At 31.8% G+C, this 19,059-nt stretch overlaps 1 protein-coding gene across 2 annotated transcripts; it reads right to left on the reverse strand.

Moving 5' to 3' along the window:
• Positions 1-4,585: 4,585 nt before the first annotated feature.
• LOC105797993 (U-box domain-containing protein 3) lies at positions 4,586-9,857 on the reverse strand. 2 transcript variants are annotated; one of them, XM_012627865.2, is made up of 6 exons: positions 9,653-9,857; positions 8,657-8,751; positions 8,273-8,553; positions 7,556-7,672; positions 5,493-7,361; positions 4,586-5,060 (listed from the first exon to the last, which is right to left on the reverse strand). In XM_012627865.2, exons 2-6 carry the CDS (start codon positions 8,694-8,696, stop codon positions 4,989-4,991), a joined length of 2,379 nt encoding a protein of 792 aa, XP_012483319.1. In that variant the 5' UTR covers positions 8,697-8,751; positions 9,653-9,857; the 3' UTR covers positions 4,586-4,988. The 2 variants fall into 2 exon arrangements, with proteins under 2 accessions (XP_012483319.1, XP_012483324.1); XM_012627870.2 differs by lacking the exon at positions 8,657-8,751.
• Positions 9,858-19,059: the final 9,202 nt, after the last annotated feature.

Here is a 19,059-nt window from a genome sequence, read left to right on the forward strand (position 1 = left end):
TTGTAATGATTATTTATGTTAGAATAATAAACGACATGTACCTAGAGGTCTAAAGTGCTTTCCAATCTAGTGTCTACTTACTTTGGTTATTATGAGGTAGTCAAGGGATTTGGTATTACTTGACACTTATTTGGATATTTGAGTATACTTTGATGGATTTTGATTTACAACTTGCAACATGCATGGTTATTGGCTAATAATTTACTTGTCATGTGAAATTTTGATGCACGAAGTTATTGGATAGAAAAGTCCTTCTTTCGAGTTGTTTTTGTTGTATGTTAGACTTCCTAGGTGCACATTGGAGGCTTAAATGCATGCTTTAAACTATCAAAATCTCCATATATGAACTAATATCTTGAGACACTACAAACATGTCTTAAGACATCAAGAATATATTTGATCATTTGACACACTTATGGGTAAAGGTCTCAAGATAAAAAACATCAAACCTAAATTAGGAGAAATAGGTCCAGGATCTCGAGACATAGGGATCATTGTCTCGAGACATCCAAATATCGAAACTAAAATAGTTTTTTTAAAAGAGGCATGTCCTGAGACATAGCCTCATTATCAAACCCCAAAATAGGGCCTAAGAGTTTTAGGGATATTTTAGGAATTTTAGCCTTCGAGTGTTCGGAATTCTTTGACATGGCATATTGATAATGCTTTTAATTATGTTTTTTAGAAAGTTAAATCAATTTTTGAAAATGAGGTTTAAATACATTTAATTTTAGGAAAAAAAGACAAATTTGTAGAAGAGTCAAAATTGTGAGTTTTTAAGAAACAATGAGACCAAAATTTAAAAACCAACCTATTTCTTCTTACCACTTATAGTTTTTCACGTTAACTCTTCCCAAAAACTAGTGTTGTCGTCCCCTGATTCTCTCTTGCTATTTCAATCAATTTTGAACTCCAATTCCTAATCCTCTTTGATTTCTATCACTTTTGAACCTTAAACCTCTATAAAAGACCAAGAAAAACACCTAAAAATACCATAGTTTCTCCATTGTCAAGCTTTCGAGTTTTTCAGGTATTCGATCAAACGCATATGTTTTCTTCATCTAAGGTAACGACTGAATTCCTTTTGAGTTTTTAATGTTATCTGGTCTTTAAAACTAAGGTTTTAGTTGTTGAAATGCATGTTCTTGATAAAAGTTGAAAATTGGGTCATTAATGGTTAACTTTGGGTTTGTGGAAAAAAACTTGATTTTAAAGTGTTTTTCAACTTGTTTTAACATGATTAGAAGCTTTCTAAAGTTACTTTGAAGTTTCGTTAAGAAATTCTTAAGTTTTAATGAATTTTTCTCACAAAGGTCAAAACTTGTCAAAATATTTCGATACCTTAAAAAGTGTAGTTTTGTGTAGTTTAAAAGTTGATAATTAACTGTAGATGAACAGAATTCGTTTCGTGCAAAAAGATTAAGTGTAGACCGAGATATTTGAATCTAAAGTTTTCTATGCTGAAAGTTTTGGTTAAAAGATAAGGTAGTTTAGGCTTATGTTTGTGACTGTTTTAATGAAGTTGATGATTGATTATTGAATGTGTGTTTGTGTGGTTTGTCTTGTTGAAGCGTCGGAGTCAATAGAACCTTCAACGAGTAGAGATAAAGGCAAAGAAAAGCTTGTCTAAGTTTTCAGTTTTTGACAAAAGCATATATTTTGGTGAGTGTTTAGATTAGCTGCTCGTAAGTGATTCATTGTGTTATTTGGGAATTTAGAAGTAGCCTAAACCCCTTCTGATACGAGTCACCCACCCCGTATCACCTTCTCTAAATTTCGAGTGTAAGTGTTCTTTTACCTATGCTAAATATGTGATAAATATATTTGGGAATTGTGATAAAGAGAGTTATGATGTGACAAAATATGAACATGTTTTTATGACTGTTGTGACGGTAAATATGATGGTATGTTATTCATGCCATGTGATAGTGTGTATAATGTGCTAATGATATGGTAAAGAGAGTTATGATGTGTATATGTATGAATAATTGGTAAAGTAATATTTGATGACAGTATGGGTATTTTGGCCTTGTGACTTAATGAAACCGTTGGATATAGTTGGCATACCATAGGATTGTGAGTACTCACTTATATGTGTCGTGATATTTGGGGCGTTGAGGCCCAATGACAGTTTTTGGAGAGATAAGGGAATGCGAGCTAAATTTCATTCACTGGGATATGTGTGTTTGGTATGTTGAAGAGTGTTAGCTATAAGCTACACTTATGGGATATGTTCGACTCTACGAGTCTATGTGTGGTGTGTTAGAGACCAGTGTATCCGATTAGTGATGATGGAGCTCACTTTTATGTTTCATAGCTCAAGTGCCAAATTATCTTAAAAAGTGTATATATGTGTAATATGATGTATGCCTAAACGAGTATGTGGATGCTATGTAAATTATTATAAATTACGTTTAAATGGGATTATATGTGACTATATGTGATTAATATATATATGAATATATGCCTAAATATTCATATACAAATGTGTAAAAGGGATACATGAAAAATGATTAAATATGTAAATTATGGCACTAAGTTAAAGACTTTTTGGGAAAATGCTAAAAGTTGTTTGGTTGATGCATGACGACTTGTTTGCGTAATGGTTATTCTGAGCATTCACTGAGCTTGTTAAGCTCACCCACACCTTTTAAATCATTGCAGATAAGTAGTGTCAGTGTGAGCGGTGTGGTCTCGAGAAGTGATCCAAGCTAAGAACTTAGTTGCTATTAGTAGGTGTTATTTGTTTAATTGAGTTTTGGGAATAAAAGGCAATATAGTAGATGTTATGTGATTTTACTATGAATTTTTAGTTGATTGCATGCCTATTATGATTGATATTTTGTAGACTTGAAAATATGATGTTTGAGACTGCCATTTGAGGTATTTTGGTGTGCATTTTATAAGGTATTTGATGCATGACATTTAGGATTAATCGAGAATGATCAATGTGCTGATATATGTTATATTTTTAAGGTCTAGGACAGAGGTATCGATATTCGGGTTTTAAAAAACAATACCTCTGCTATTTTCGAATTTTAGGAAGTTTATTTTGCTTGTAGGCATCGATATTTTTATCTCGAGTATCGATACTCGAGGTGAAATTATCGATTCTTCGTCAGTGGTACCGATACTTTCTGAAAGTTGGATTTTTGAAACAAGAAACAATAAGCTAATTTGGTATCAATTTTTCCAAGTGGTATTGATACCACTTGAGAGAAATATCAATACCACTCTTTTAGTATCGATACTTACGTAACAGTTTGGAAAATTTGTCGATTGGTCTAAATGCATGTAGAATTATTGGTATAAGACTATGTGATGTATGTTTAGTATGTAACAATAATAACTAAAAAGTAAGATTAACTTTAACACCTATATGAATACTAAAATAGAAGACATTTCTTTTAGAACGAGATTTTAAAATGTTTTGTATGACATGAGATGGTGATGTGGCATTCTGATATCCGGCTTGGCAACCAGGCCGAGTATAGGGTGTTACACTCATGGTCTCAAGACATGACTGCCACGCTTAATAGCTTGACACAAAGTTCATATCTTAACCCTGTTTTCGAGTGCTTTTAACTCTGAACGTTCATAAGTGGGCCCCATTAATCACATTTCCATCTAATTGCATAAGATTACTCAACTTTCTCTGAAATTCAACTACATAATTGTTGCTTATATCTTAACTGAGTTGCTCTGATAACGAATGTAGCATTTTCCATTCAAATCCGTTGAATGAATCAAGTATAAGGTATTACAAAATTATCTAAATACACAATTTACTAAATAATTATTATCATAAAATTTGCTTATTGTTTTTGGGTATGTACAACCAAACAATTTTAAAAATCATTAGCATACAAATTAACGTGGTAGCATGTTATATTATTGAAAATGAATTACATATAAATTAAACAAATTTAGATTTTATAAAAGTTAAAGAGGTCAAAGAAACTTCTTATGAATAATATGAACTCAAAATATAAAAATCATATATATGATAGGTTATTTTGAGATTATCATAAATAAGAATAATTTGAGAAAATCTAAACTCCAAAAACTATTTAGGCCTTAGAAAAATAAAACATTTTAATTAAAAAGTAGCCCAAGCACATTGTATAAAAATAAAACGAGGTAACCTAAAGAAATCAAATGCAACGAAACACTGAAGTTACATGGGGGACATCCATTGAAAGATGAGAGGCATACAGTTTCTTTTTCCTTTTTAATATATTTTCTTTAGTTTAAAGTGTATAGTTGACCAAAATTATAAAAAAAAAAGAAGATAAAATTGTTATAAAATGAAGATTACATTCGAAATCTAAGATTGTCTAATAGATGGCATTGAGATTACCTCTATATTTCATAATCTAAACACAATTGAGAATGTAAAATTAATGGCTCAAAGTAATATTTGGAATTCAAATGTGAGTATTCATATTACTTGAACCAAATGCCCTTAGAGTCATAAGGGCATCAAATTCTTCGAGATTCGATGGCAGTTAACTTTAATAAAACTTAAAAATCTAGTGTTTGTTAAGAGAAAAAGCATGGAAAATAGGCCATTAGACATCAAAAAAAAAAAAAAACAAAAACAAGATCCTATATAGCAAATTACAGGAGTTTATAGCATATGTACAACATATCTACAAAACTAAGGAACAAATTAGTTACTACATAAACTAAAACTAATCTAAGAAAACAGAAGGGAAACCTACACCCGATACTATAGGAAGCTATGTTCAAAGGAAAATCATGCAGCAATTTATAGACAAAACCAACACCTCCGGGGAAAGCTTGCCCTATTTCCCAACCCTCAAACCCCCTTTTAAGAAAAGGGTTAAAAAGAAACAAAGAATAGAGTTCATAATGTTAATGCATATAATTGGAGAGCTAAAGAATGTATGAAAAGAGAGCTCCAAAAGGACCAATAGAGGGACGAAAAATAATAATAGTAAAAAAGAAAAATATAACAATATTTGTCAGTTTTCATGTCTTGCCTTTCCCATGGAACCTTCTCTTTGATTTCGGAAGTGACCAAGAAGTTGTTGTGCCTGCAAAAGTAAAAAAAAAAAAAAAAAAACATATCATGTGCATCCAGAAAATTTCCTTTAGATTAAACAGTTATCAAAGAAGTAATCCATAAGCAATCGTCAACTTTGAGATTTATTGAGGTTTACAAGAAAACTACTTTCCACAATAGGTTTTGGAAACACCAGTCTTTCAACCCTTCTAACATGTTATAATATGAATAAAATAATGCTAGGTCCAATTTATTATAAATAATTAGACACATGGTAGAACGGCTCCTCAATACAGTTCATCACACAACATATAAGCAATATAATCCAAATTCAATGTATCGTGAAATGACACCAAAATTAAGGACTATAAGAACAATTTGGCTTATTACATTCAGATCAGAAGCAGACAATGCAGGGACCATAGCACCATAACAGAAAAAGAGGAAAAACTAAGCTGCTTACCTTTTCCTTAGCTCTTGGTGTGCCAGACTGGGACAATGCAACAAGGGGTGGCACAGCACCTTCTTGCAAAACCAGGGTACAAAACTTGGGACTATTAAGGCATAGTTGCAGTAATACAGAGGCAGCATTTTCCTTACCCCTACGTGATCCTGATTCAATAACTTCAACTAGTATGGGAATGCCACTTTCTCGTACAATTGCCAGACGCCCTTCACCAATTGTTGACAGGTTCGAGAGAAGAGCGACTGCCTTGTCAACCATCCCACTATCAGGATCCATTAACTCAACAAGGTATTTTACTGCACCTGCTTGAACTATACGAGCTTTATTTTCATGAAAGATTGATAAGTTAAACAAAGCAGTAACAGCATCTTTTTTTCCTCTCAATGTTCCTGAGGACAAAAGATTCACCAAGGCTTTGACAGCACCTGAACGTCCGATCCTTGCCTTGCACTCTTCCAACACAGAAAGACTGAACAATGCTGCTGCAGCATTTTCTTTTGCTCCATCATTTCCAGACTTTAGAACATGAATTAGTGGCTCTATTGCTCCAGATTTTGCAATCACAGCCTTATTATCTTCATTAATCGAAAGATTCAAAAGGGCTGTAACAGCATGCTCTTGTGTTATCTTTACCTCCGAGTAAAATAGAGAAAGTAATGGTGCAATAGCACCACAGCGTCCTATAATTATACGATTGTCCATGTTGTGCTTTGCAAGGAGACGTAATTCTGCAGCAGCTGTAGTTTGGACTTCATTTGATAAGCTTTGAAGGTTGTCAACTAGTTTCTTCACAAGGGAACTAGTGATCAAGTCATCACACCCTGGCCTAGAAAATGCACTGGAGTATGCTCTGTTATAATTATGGTTTCCATTGACCGCATCTTCTATTTTTGTTCCAGAAACCTGCAACTGCTTTCCCATTATCGAGTGAGAAAGTCCATATTCTTTTGTTGAAGGAAAATTGCCAAGGCTCTTAGATGAAATTTCAGCTAGCTCATTGATTTCATTCTTCTTTGACCTCATTGACAAGTCATTTGAAGCAGGAGTAGGTGCATAATCAACACTGTAGATTGCACTTGAGGCTGACTCAGTCCTGTTGTGAACATATGATTGATCAGGAGATTGGTGGTCATACTTGCCAGTCTCCCTGCTTTGGCATCTGTTGCATTCTCCACTAAATCTGGAAGAGCTGTCAATCATCTGCTTCTCTAAACCATTTCCAACTTCAAGAGATGACCTCGATGCGGAACTGCTACTATAAGAATAGGTTAAATCTTGAGAAGATATATGGTTTGAAGGAGAAGAGATTGAAACAAGTTTAGCATTGGAAAGTTGCAAGTTATTTTCCTCACACCAACTTGTTACCATTGCTTTGACCGTGTAATTTGGAATGAGATTTTTATGTGCGAGCGTTTGACGGGTCTTTGGGCAAATGGTCAGGCCACTATCAAGCCACTTTTGGATGGAAGCCCTGTCATAAGTTTGCCCAGAAGCAACAAATACAGGATCCAGCATGAGCTCCAATGACAGGGGGCAAAGGAAGTCTGGAGGTATCAAAATGCCACTTGTGGGTTCAAAGTGCTCAATCTTAAGCATATAATCTCGTATATGGGAGATGAGATCCATAATCTGATTGATTTGATCTATTTTCCCTTTTGCATTGTTGACTTGCGCATCAGTTCTTTCCCTTTCCAAAGCCAAAGTTTCTTTCAGCAATTCCTGGTTTGACATCAGGTTTAGTGATTTCATAACATTTATCAGATGCTCTGTGCAGGGAATAGCATCATCTTTTTTACTTCTCAAAGTCTGTCCTATATTTTCTGATGGTCTCTCCTGCTCCATACTTTTAATTTCCCGCATACAGTGCTGAAACAGTTGAAAATCAATTAGTCTCACTACTAAAAAGCTAACTCAGCACTGAGAAAGTGATAGTTGTTGTCATCCAGATACCTTTAGTAATTTCTTAGAGAACAGAGAACAAATTTTAGGGAAAAAGAAAAGAACAGCATTTTTGTCATCCACATGTAGAATGAAGAAAAAGACACTGATTTTTTTCATACCTGTACACTGGTTATACTTGATGATGATGGAGTTGACTGCAATAATCTATATAATATGTGACATATCTGAAGTGAAGAGCTTTGCATTTTTGTCAGAAAAGGTTCACTCTGGAGAACCTGCATGGTTTAAGTGTAAGAAATATGATAGTACAAGGAGCCTCAAAATCCTATTTCTTGTACACAAGGTATTCATAACATATTTCAACATCCAATAATTAAGCTTGTTTTTCCTTTTGGGTGACTGCACCACAGAAAGGGGAGAAGTCCTTTTCCCTCTCCCCATCCCATTTGTTTTACTAAAATGCTACATGTGATTGCACGAAAAACATGAAGAAAAGAAATACACTTTCTAGAAATGTGATAAACTGGATTAGCTTGGCCATTTTACGACTCTTTTAGTTTTCTTCAAAATTATTTCATTTTAATAACAAGTTCACACCATCTTTATTACTTCTAAATTAGACTGTGTTGCATTTGCATGATATAGATTTTCTTGCATTCTACAAGAAACCGGGTCATAGTTGCAATCATGTCATTCAAATTCTCTTCTATGAACTATAATATTCTACAAACTGAATCTTCAGAGAATCTCAGTCTGAAGGAGAACATTTAGATACTTAATACTGATTATGATCTTCATTAAAGTGACTGAGCATCAATCCTTAGATCATCAAGCATATCAAAAATGTATTCAGTAAAGACTAAAATGAAACTTACCCTGTGAATTTTGCTCATCTTAGGACACCAGTTCTCCGTGAATTCTCGAGCCTCATTAACAAGCATATCTAGCTCTTCGCACTCTTTGTATAGGATATCATCTGAAGGTATCTCGCACTCAATAACATCATCAAGCAGTGGTTTCAAAAGTTTTAACACAATAACCATGTTCCTATAATCTTTTTCGACAGGAGCAACTTTTATTGTCTGACATGATACCAGATGAATGAATCGAGATATACTGTTTACAAGACATCTCACTGAGGTTGTGTCCATCTGACCTGCTTTTCATGGAGCATATCAGAAAATTTTAAAATTTAGTACAAGAGTGCCCTTTAAAAAACACAAGTTTGCATATTTGATTGTGTTGTCTTTTTCCCATACTCTCTACTCGAGCAGAAAGATCGTACACAGACAAAAACATTCACTGCTGTGAAAATTATTAGTTTGCCACCACCATGGAACTTGGCCTTTTTTCCCTACAATGTAAGGAAATCCACTTTGACTAAATTTCCAATTTAAATATATATAATATTTTCAAATTTTAAGTATAAAACAAAAGGCTTCTGACTATTGCCAATGGGAAGAACACACATCAATTATTCTAGAAAAAATATCATTCATTGCATTTTCCATGATGACTTTTTTCTCATAGAGTCTGAGGAAACGTTAGACTGACTTTCCAACAAAAGATAAAATAATATAAATAAAATAAAAGATCAGATCAGATCTTCCCTTCATCAGAAAATATAATAGCTTGGGGACTGAAAAAAGGATTTTGTCTACTGGCCTCAATGAAAAACGACACACGTATAACCACTGTGATCTTGAATGACAAAATAATAAAGCTACTAAAGTTTTATACGAAAACGGTTATGAATAAAAAAAAAGCTTGATAAAAGTATAAAGTATAATACACAGCTCCATTGTTTCTTAAGAGAGGGAAAGAAACAAAAAAAAAAAAAAAAGAAATCTTAAAACCTCAAATTATTCATTTAGTAGCTGAAGAAAGCTTGATAAGAGTTTAAGCCCAACAATATCAAAAGCTGAGTATAAAAGAGCTACTATGAGATCAAGAAAAGGGTGTTATGTAAGCTCACTGAATCAAGGTAAAAAATAAAGAATTTTTTGTTCTTAACTTCAATTAGAAACATGATTCAAATACTACCCAAGTCCATACTTATGAACTAACAAAACAAAAGAACAAAATTCACCTGAAAGCAGGACCATTTCCCAATGCTTAAATCCAATTCAAAACAACAAAACCAGTTTATATAAAGAAAACACCCAGCAAAGTACTTTTTAAAAATATATAAAATGTATTGAGAAATCCACATTTAAACACACAGAGCAAGCATCTTTTTAACATTGAAAGCATACCTCTTTCTTGAAGTTGGTTTACGCTTGTAAAACAAAGAAAGCACAGATCCTGATGTACATTTGAGTAATGAAAAAGGAAAAAAAAATGAAAAATGAAAAAGAAAATCCCTTCAATGGAAATGATCAAAATTTAAATCTTTAACATTCAAGCTCTGAATTTTTTCCTCATAACAAGGCTGCATAAGAAAAAGGAGAGTGCTGCAGAAAACTGATGAAAAAAATTGAAAAAGAAAAAAAATAAAAAAAGTAAACTGGGTGGGCCCTGTTTAGTTGATGATTTGTTGGGTTATGACTTATTGAGTAGAAAATTAATTAAGAGTAGGGGAGACTTGATTAATTAAGATTTAGTATTTAATCAAATGATTAGATAAAACAAAGACAAGAGCTAAGTCAAGGGGAAGGACTTATGTTTTTTTTTATGATTTGGTAAAATAATAAACTTAACTCTTAATTTTACATCTATTAAATTGATTTTTTAGTTAAATTTAATCCTTAACATTTCAAATAATATTAATTTTTAATAGAAATACTAACTAAAAGTTAAGTTTTTTAATGATGTTGGCATAGCAACCTAAAAATATATGTATACTTCATTCGACATGACATTATTTATCTTATATGTCACATTAATAAATAATTTAAAATTTTTAAAAAATTGAAAAAATTAAATAAAATTAAAATTAAATAAACATAAAAATTCAAAAAAAACTAGCAAAAAGTACATGTGCATTATTATGTAAGTTGTCATGTTTAAAAATTATCATTTAGTCAATATTTTTGTTAAAGAAATAATCCAACTCTTTTTCAAAGGTATATCAAATTTGACTTTTTTTTAAAGTTAAAGACCAAATTTAGTTAAAAATAGAATAAAGGCCAAATTGAAAAAAAAAACTGTAAACATTAAGGCTTTGCTTAGTAGAGTGAAAAAGAATTGGAAGGATAAAAATTGAACCAGTAAACAACTAAAAGGATGGAAAATATAAATTTTCTTTCCATAGATGTGTTTAGTAATAAAGATGAAAAATGAAAAGAAAAATAATTTTCTTTCCTCATTTTTAATAGAGTTGAAAATTGTAAGTTGAAAATTGAAAGGAGATAAAATAAAACATTTAAAAAATACATAAATTTGAATTAACATACACATCTCTCTTATTTTCTCTCCTCTTGTCATTCAAATTTGGAATGATTAGTTTTTATGTATTAGGACAAGAATTGATCATCTCTTCTATTTTGTTTCCTCTCATTTTTCTTACCAACCAAACACACTCAAAATTTATATTCTTTTCACTTTTTCACTCCCTCATTCCATCCTCACTTTTCCACCCAACCAAACATACCTTAAGGGCACGTTTGGTTCGCTGTAATGGAATAGAGGTGTAATGGAATAGACGTGTAATAGCAAATCAACTGTTTGGTTGAATGTAATGGAATAGAGGCGTAATAGTAATCTTGTGTTTGGTTGAATGGAATAGAGGTGTAATAGCATAAAGGAAAAAACTAAAATGACTAGAATACCCTTAGTAGAAATTTGTTTAGATAAATGATTATTGTTATTGTTATTAAATTTTAATAAGATTATTAATATCAGGAATAAATAATTTAATCATATTTTAACATAATTATTATTAAATATATTTTAATTAAAATTTATTTCACTTGAAACAAGAAAAAGAAAATTAGGTTGAGTATATTGATTTGAAATTTATTTCTAAAATGAAGATATGCCGTTAACAATTTAATAATTAAAATGTCATAAATTAATGATATTAATAATTATATAGTAATTATTTACAATTCGATGGTCAAAATGTAATATAGACCATACAATGAAATCTCAAATAAAAGATGACAAAATAGAAGTTCTAAAGCAACAAACAATCTATGAAGATTAGGTCTTTGTCAAAGAGTCGTGGTAAAACCGCGTTCCAATTTCTTCATTTGACCCACTTCATGGATTTGCCAACGCCATTAGCTCAAAAATGTCTTGAAAATGACCCTTATTTTATCTCGCTATTGGCCTAATCCTTTGCTACTATCTCAAGCACCTTTTCATCACCTCATGGTTATTTAGAAGGAATTTTAAAGAAATGGAAACTCAGATAATTTTTAAGAAATTGAAGAAGATGAATACAACTTATCAAAACATTTAACTCAAATCAATACTCGAATATATATAAATATGCTCTTTTTCTATCGGGAGCGCTTTGTAATTCAAAATATCGATTGTTTGAATCCATCTTTATAATTTAAATCCTTGCTCTGTTACATGCCGCCTCTAGCACTTCAGCAATCAAGTATTCGAGAATTGCAACTGTATACAGCAGCCTATTGTTCAAACCCTTCCGCTTGCACTAACCCTTGTTTTTAGCAATGATGAGCACGACCCACCGAACTATAGGAGAACATACAAAAATAAGAAAAGTAATCGATTATGATTTAGAAGAACCAACTGGCATTCTACTTATATACAAACTATAATAAAATGTTCAATCTATCATGTATCCTCAGAAGATGATGCTAATATGCCGTGATAGCATGCAAACCGCAAAACAATTTAGGATGCAAAGAATACACTCTTAATTCAAACACGGAAAAGGAAGTCGATTTCAAGATTCTAGAAACATATTGGCAATAACCAAGTCAAGTTCCAGATAACACAAGAACCATTGATAAGCTTGTAATCGAGGAAACCTATCCCAACCGGGTGAAGAATATAACCAACTCAACCATCATATCCACCAAAACCTACCAAATGGCAAAAGTTCGTGGTAGTAGGCTATTCCTATGGTGGCCATAATGAGCCTAAGAAGATGCGAGAACCAAGATTAAGGAGGTGCGATATGTTGACAAAGATATAGGAATAGACCAACTCATACATACCTTTTGATTCATAAATTAATGAAGCTCGCCTCCCTTTTTTCTTTCTCTCTATCTCTAACACATGATGGCAAATGTTGTTGTGTGTAGACTTTACGGACCGAAAAAATTGGTTTATAATTGACAATACTATGAGCCATATTTTTAGATGAAACTAAAAGACTCGCTTTGTATATAAAAGTAACACGATAGCATTTATCACAATCAACAAGACCTTAATAGACATCCTCATCGCTTTATTCAATAACTCGCTTATCTTCCAAATTGGTAAAGATTTCAGATAACAAAATGTCAATGTCTACTAATGACATGGCAAGTAGTTGTAGCAGGAAAATTGCAAGCAAGTCATATGCGATAAATTTCAATTCAATTAGATCAACCAAAACAGAGAAATTGAACCGATATTTAATAATCAAAACAATTGTAAGAGACAAATCGCTCCTTCACAAATTTCAACAGCTCCTTGGCATAAGGAAATTACATTCAAATCTAAGATGCTATACAACTAATCCACTAGATGTCAAAGCCCGAACGAGTAATCAACAGAGCATATTGTCCAAACTCCAATTGTGTTGCTCGCTCTTCATTTTTTCAAAGTACCTATGTCGACATCCATATCGACATCGGTATAGAGGTATGATCCTTCAAATACAAGGAAAGCTTAAAAGATTGTTGTGCTGCACACATTCTTGTATCCAACACTTATGTCCATCCAAGTAACATAGAACCCTACACCCCATCATTCCCCCTTTCTTTGCCCTACTCATGGAAATAGTAATTAATAAGGCGTAAATCTAGACCATAAATTATTCATAGAATACATAAGCGTAAAACGTAATTGTTCCAAAGATTGTCAAAAGTGCAAAGGCGCACTCATGGGTGCTGGAACCCAGATTGTCGATGCAAAGCACAAAAAAAGATAAGGAATTGTTCCAAGATCTTCCTTACCGATTCCAATGGATGAAACACGCTTTCACCGATGGAGAGGAACGAAACCGTGAGATGGAGGCGCTTCGATCGGTGTTCAAGTCTAGTTGTGACGCCAAAGAGAGGTAAAAAGAGAAGGAGAAACAATGAGGAGAGTGGAGAAGAAAGGTAGAAGGAAGAAATGAAGACTTTGGGTAAGACAAGCGTCAATCGGGAGGCTAAAATAGGGAAGAAAATTGAATCAGGACCTAAACTGAGCAAAAGGGATGTACTACAAATCGGTGGATTTCACCGATTAGGTAAGTAACGTATTACACCCGTAATAGCATTACCATGAACCAAACAACGGAATAAATGGGGCTTAAGTGGGGCCCACCGATTAGGGGTGTATTGGCTATGCCAATACACCCAAACAAACATGCTGTTAGGCTAAATTTATTTTTATGTATTACCTTTTTTTTATCATTATTCAATTTAATATTTGATTTATATTTATCATTAAAAAAACTAATCTTTAGATGCCTAATAAGTCTTGGGAATAATGATAAATTTAGGTTTAGTTTTTTTCTACTTTGGTTTTACTTTTTATAATTTTAGTTTTCAACCTTTAAAATTTCGTAAAATTGTTTGTTTGAGAATGAAAAGCTAATTAAACCATTAAAATTTTAACACAAGTGGTAAGTGTACAATTTCCAATTTATTTGTTATAATTCTTCTCTTGAATTTTGCTATTTAAATTTTTAATTCTATTATTTAGACTATATTTTATTTATTATTGATTTGGATGAGTAATTAGAGAAAACAAATTTAAAATTCATTTTTTGGCAAGTTTGTGTGAATTGGACTTTCAACACAACGTTGCTTCAACATTTTGGCAATAACTTGAGTTATAGAACTTCATTTTGGGCCCATAATATATTCATTCGAAGGGAACTGAAAGATCTAACCAAATTTATTTCATAAATCAAGCCCAAAAAATTTTAGGAATGTGTCCAAAAATAGTCTAGAAGTTTGACACAATAATATACCAAAATTTTGCTTTATTTTAATTAAGGACACTTTTTTATTTTCTCCAGCATGTGATTTTTGTCCTATAAATAGTTATTATTAGTTTAATACCTAGACATAGTCGCTCTTAGTATTTCACTTTTGTGTTTTATTTATTTTATGGGTTGTTAATCTCTTCTTTTCTAGACAAAGGAACTTTGAAGTTTGATTAAGTAGTTTGTGAGATCTAATTGTTCTTTATCTTTTCTTTTTCTTTGGTATTTGCATGTCTTCCGATTTAATTAAAATATTCGTGTCTGTTGAATATAAGGTCCATATTCAATTGCTTATAATATTTTATAATTGTTAAATTCGTAATTGTTTAATTTGTTGTAATAATTGTGACGAATATCATAATAGAATATGATAGAGACATGCATTCTACAATGTGTGGGCATGCAATCTAACTTAAATAATTTTATTTCTTCTTGTTTTAATTTTAATTTTAATTTTTTTGTTTATTTTATGCATCGATCTTCTCGTATAGGTGAACTCCAGTATGTTCCAAAGATTGAGGAAAGAAGGTAAAATTCAAAATAACCACTTATTTTCATCCATCGATCATGATTTGGGAAACAAATCGTTAAAATTGTCTACCGATGTAGAAAAGTGAAAACTTTGGTCACTTCATCTAACGAATTAGAAAGTAAAGAAACTATGTCCCATTAAGAACCAACTATAAGAGAGTTAGTTGTGTTGAATATAAATCAACAACCATTTTGCGTCAAGTATCTTGAATTAGAGGTATCTTTAAATTCTGCATTAATTCATTTATTGATGTAACACCCCTTACCCGATCGAATTGTTGGGTTCGAGTTACAGATTGCTACAGTTGTTGGAGAAAATACGAACAATTTACATTCAAATTAAACATAAATTATACAATCACAGTCAATTCAGTTCATAATAACCAAATACGACTTTTCTTGAGTCTTATACGAGCTTATGTATGCTCTAGAATTAACCCATAATTGAACAAGGACTAATTTCCAACATTTAAAACCTTTTAGATCAAGCATATCATAAATAAATCCTTTAAATATTCAATCATGTCAAAAAAACTTAGATATTATGATATGCAATTAAATTCGAGTCTTAATTGACCTTACAAAATCTCTTTTGGTAACACAGGCTCAAATTATGACCAAATTGCAAAGTTTGGAAAGTAAAGGGCCTACATCGTGACAAGGCTCTCTCCATATCATGATGTTGCCAAATAGTATGTCACAGTGTCAAGACATCACAAAATTTTAGACAACATAAGGAAAGATCGACGTCAGGAAGAGGAACCCGTTTTTGGTACAAAATGGACCTTTTCGGTATCTATTTCAAGCCAACCATTACAAAACTCATTTGGTGCATAGATATACCTTAAACTTGTACAAAACCAATCCAAAACATATACCGAGGCATCCAATTAACCATCCCTAATATTAACTAAACCAAATGGCCACATTTGACACCAAACTTTACCATTTCAGCTATTCATACATAATCTATACTAATATGCTTTTGAACCATTCAACATTAACATCATACCGATCATTCATATAACCCTTTCCAATTTAACCAATCCAACCTTTTCGCTAATAGACATCAAAACATATCAATACAACTTGTACCAATTCAACCTTCTTAACCATCTCATATATCCATTTCAAGTCGTCATCATTCATTCATACCATTCCATGCTCAATAACCTTATGAATGTCATTCAAACATAACGAAATTTTACTACCAACATTGTTATTCATATACTTCAACTATAGCTTAACATATTTCCAACATATTCACTTATAGACACAACAAATAACCATTCAAACTCAAGCATCATTTAAGGTTTAAAATCACCAATTTTCAAGGTAAACATATATACATAACCAGCCTATATACATGCCACATAATTGATTCCAAAACGATTAAAAGATTACAAAATCATAGGCTGGATAGTGTGAGCTTCGAAGCGATCTAATCGACACGTTCTGCTAAACTAAAGATCTACAAGAAAAAAGAGATAACGAGTAAGCATTTTGACTGCTTAGTAAGTTCATACAAAATTTACTTAACTTACCTTAACATTTCAACCATTTATGCAATTTCAATAGATTCATATCTAACATGGCATCTTTGGCAACCTTACACTTGCATAAGCATTTCGAAAAATATATCAAGTGTGTTAGTTCAAATACATATCATGAACTTATAACACAAATATATTTATAACATTCCTTCATATCAACTTATAGTATATATATAATTTCATTTATATACATATATTCATTCCGACCATTTCATTTCCAGTTAATACCATTTCCATTTTTTTCTTTTGCTCAGAGAATTGAAGTAAATTGAACTCGGATACTCGGGACTGATCTAATTACATATGCTGACATTATTGGGCTGCTAACACTTGCTTTGGATCAAGATTGCTAACAGTAGCTTGATTCGATAATGCTAACACTAACTTTAGAGAATCCACAACAAATGCTAGATCTCAAGTCATCGAAATAATCCTTGATCACAACACCCGTTTTCTTTTGAAATTTTAGTGGCATGCCATTCATATCTAAATCATTTACTAAATTCACACAGGCTCTATTACCATTTCCATATCAGCTCAATCTCTCTATAACAATTTATACATATCGTATCAGCCATATAAACATTTCTTTACCAATTAATACCTCGTATCAGTTCATAGTTTCTATGTAACACATACTTTACGATTTAGTCCTTTAGATGCCAAAATCACTGAATTTACACACACACACACACATAAATTCATAAGTATACTCATACAATTCAAACATAATATAAAGGAACATAGTAAGTTCCATATGAACTTACCAGAGAAAATAGAAACAAATAAGGTGTCAGGGACTAATTTGTAATTTTTTTTCTTTTCTTTAATTATCTCTTGATTGATTCAAAACACAACCAATTTGAGAGACAAATGCTTAAGTTTCCAAACCCTATTTTCCTTCTTCCTATTCGTAAGGTAGAAGATGAAAATATGAAATGTTTATTTTTTTGTTTTAATTTTAACTTTTATACATAAATTAAATTATAATTAATTATAAATTAACACAATTAACTATAATTAATTACCTTAATTGTAATTAACCAATTTAGTGGACATTAGTTGTCATCCACCACCGTTTGCACACTATAAAATGGTCCAACTGCTTAATTGGTCCTTAAACCAATTAAAAATCCATATGGATTAAACTTTTTATCATTTTTACAATTAGTCATTGTACTCTAATTAACTATCTAAACAGTAAAATGAATTAACCAAACTTTAATTAAACTTTATACTAACCTTGTAAATATTAAATAAAAATATTTACAGGCTTGCTCGTTGGATAAGGGGTTCCGAAACCACCTTTTCCTACACCACTGACTTTCAGGTTGAAACACTTGTAACTTTACTAACTATTTATTTAACAAAATCGTCAGACCAAAATTCAATATAATACTAAAATAAACTCGTAAATATTAATTAATAATATTTACGAATTTGATCACCATAGAACGGGGTTTCAAAAATATTATTTTTTGTATCACTGAAAAATGGGTTGTTACAACTCTCCCCCCTTAGGAAATTTTGTCCTCGAAATTTCTACCTGAAAAGAAGTTTCGGGTATTGTGATTTTATAAATTTCTTCGATTCCGATGTAATCTCATACAACTCTAACTTTTTCCTCTGATTCTTGTATCAAATCGATCTCTATCCAAATTTTCTTTCGTTTAACTCTAACTAGTCCAACAAAGTTTCGTATTTACATCTGACGTCTGAATCACTCATTTTGGTTACTCAAAAGAATGAACATGACATTTAACTAAGAATTTTGATATATGTCTTTTTCTATCCGGACACTAGTGTATATGTTTCAGATGATAATACATTTTATTACTGCCTGAACGATTTGAACTTTGCCCAAAAATAACTCTTTTCAACTCTCAGTCTTTTAGCATACATAAATGATTTCAGGCACATATATTTTCATTATCATCAATACGAAACTCAGAAGTTTGATCGCTTTCACCTGTTCAGAACTCCACTGGCATTATCTGACTCTGTGATAGTCTTTGATGGTCTTTAGTTCTGAATAACAAAGATTTTCTTCTGATGAACTCGGGTGTCTTCAGTCAATATCATATAACTCATAAAACCCACTTTTTGCAATCAAAATTGACATTACTGATTTTATGACTGTTTCTCGTGTGGTATCTGCAATACAATTTTCAAATGCTAATCATGTTCAGTTACATTCTTCAAATACATCGGAATATATTCAATAAACATATCAATTAATTTTTCTAGGTTCGGCCTAAAAATTTAGTTCATCAGTCTTTGATACATCTGGTTCTTTACTTTGAGCTAATAATAATAATCTAATCGAATTGTCAATCTTTAAAAACACAGTAGCTTCTCACAACTGATCAAACAAGTCATCAATACGAGGTATCAAATTTTATTCTTCATGGTGACTATTATCAACTTTCTGTAGTCAATACACAATCTTAAAGTTCTTTATTTCTTTTCACTAAAA

This window comes from Gossypium raimondii, chromosome 7 (genome assembly GCF_025698545.1).
Source record: "Gossypium raimondii isolate GPD5lz chromosome 7, ASM2569854v1, whole genome shotgun sequence".
Taxonomy (NCBI): domain Eukaryota; kingdom Viridiplantae; phylum Streptophyta; class Magnoliopsida; order Malvales; family Malvaceae; genus Gossypium; species Gossypium raimondii.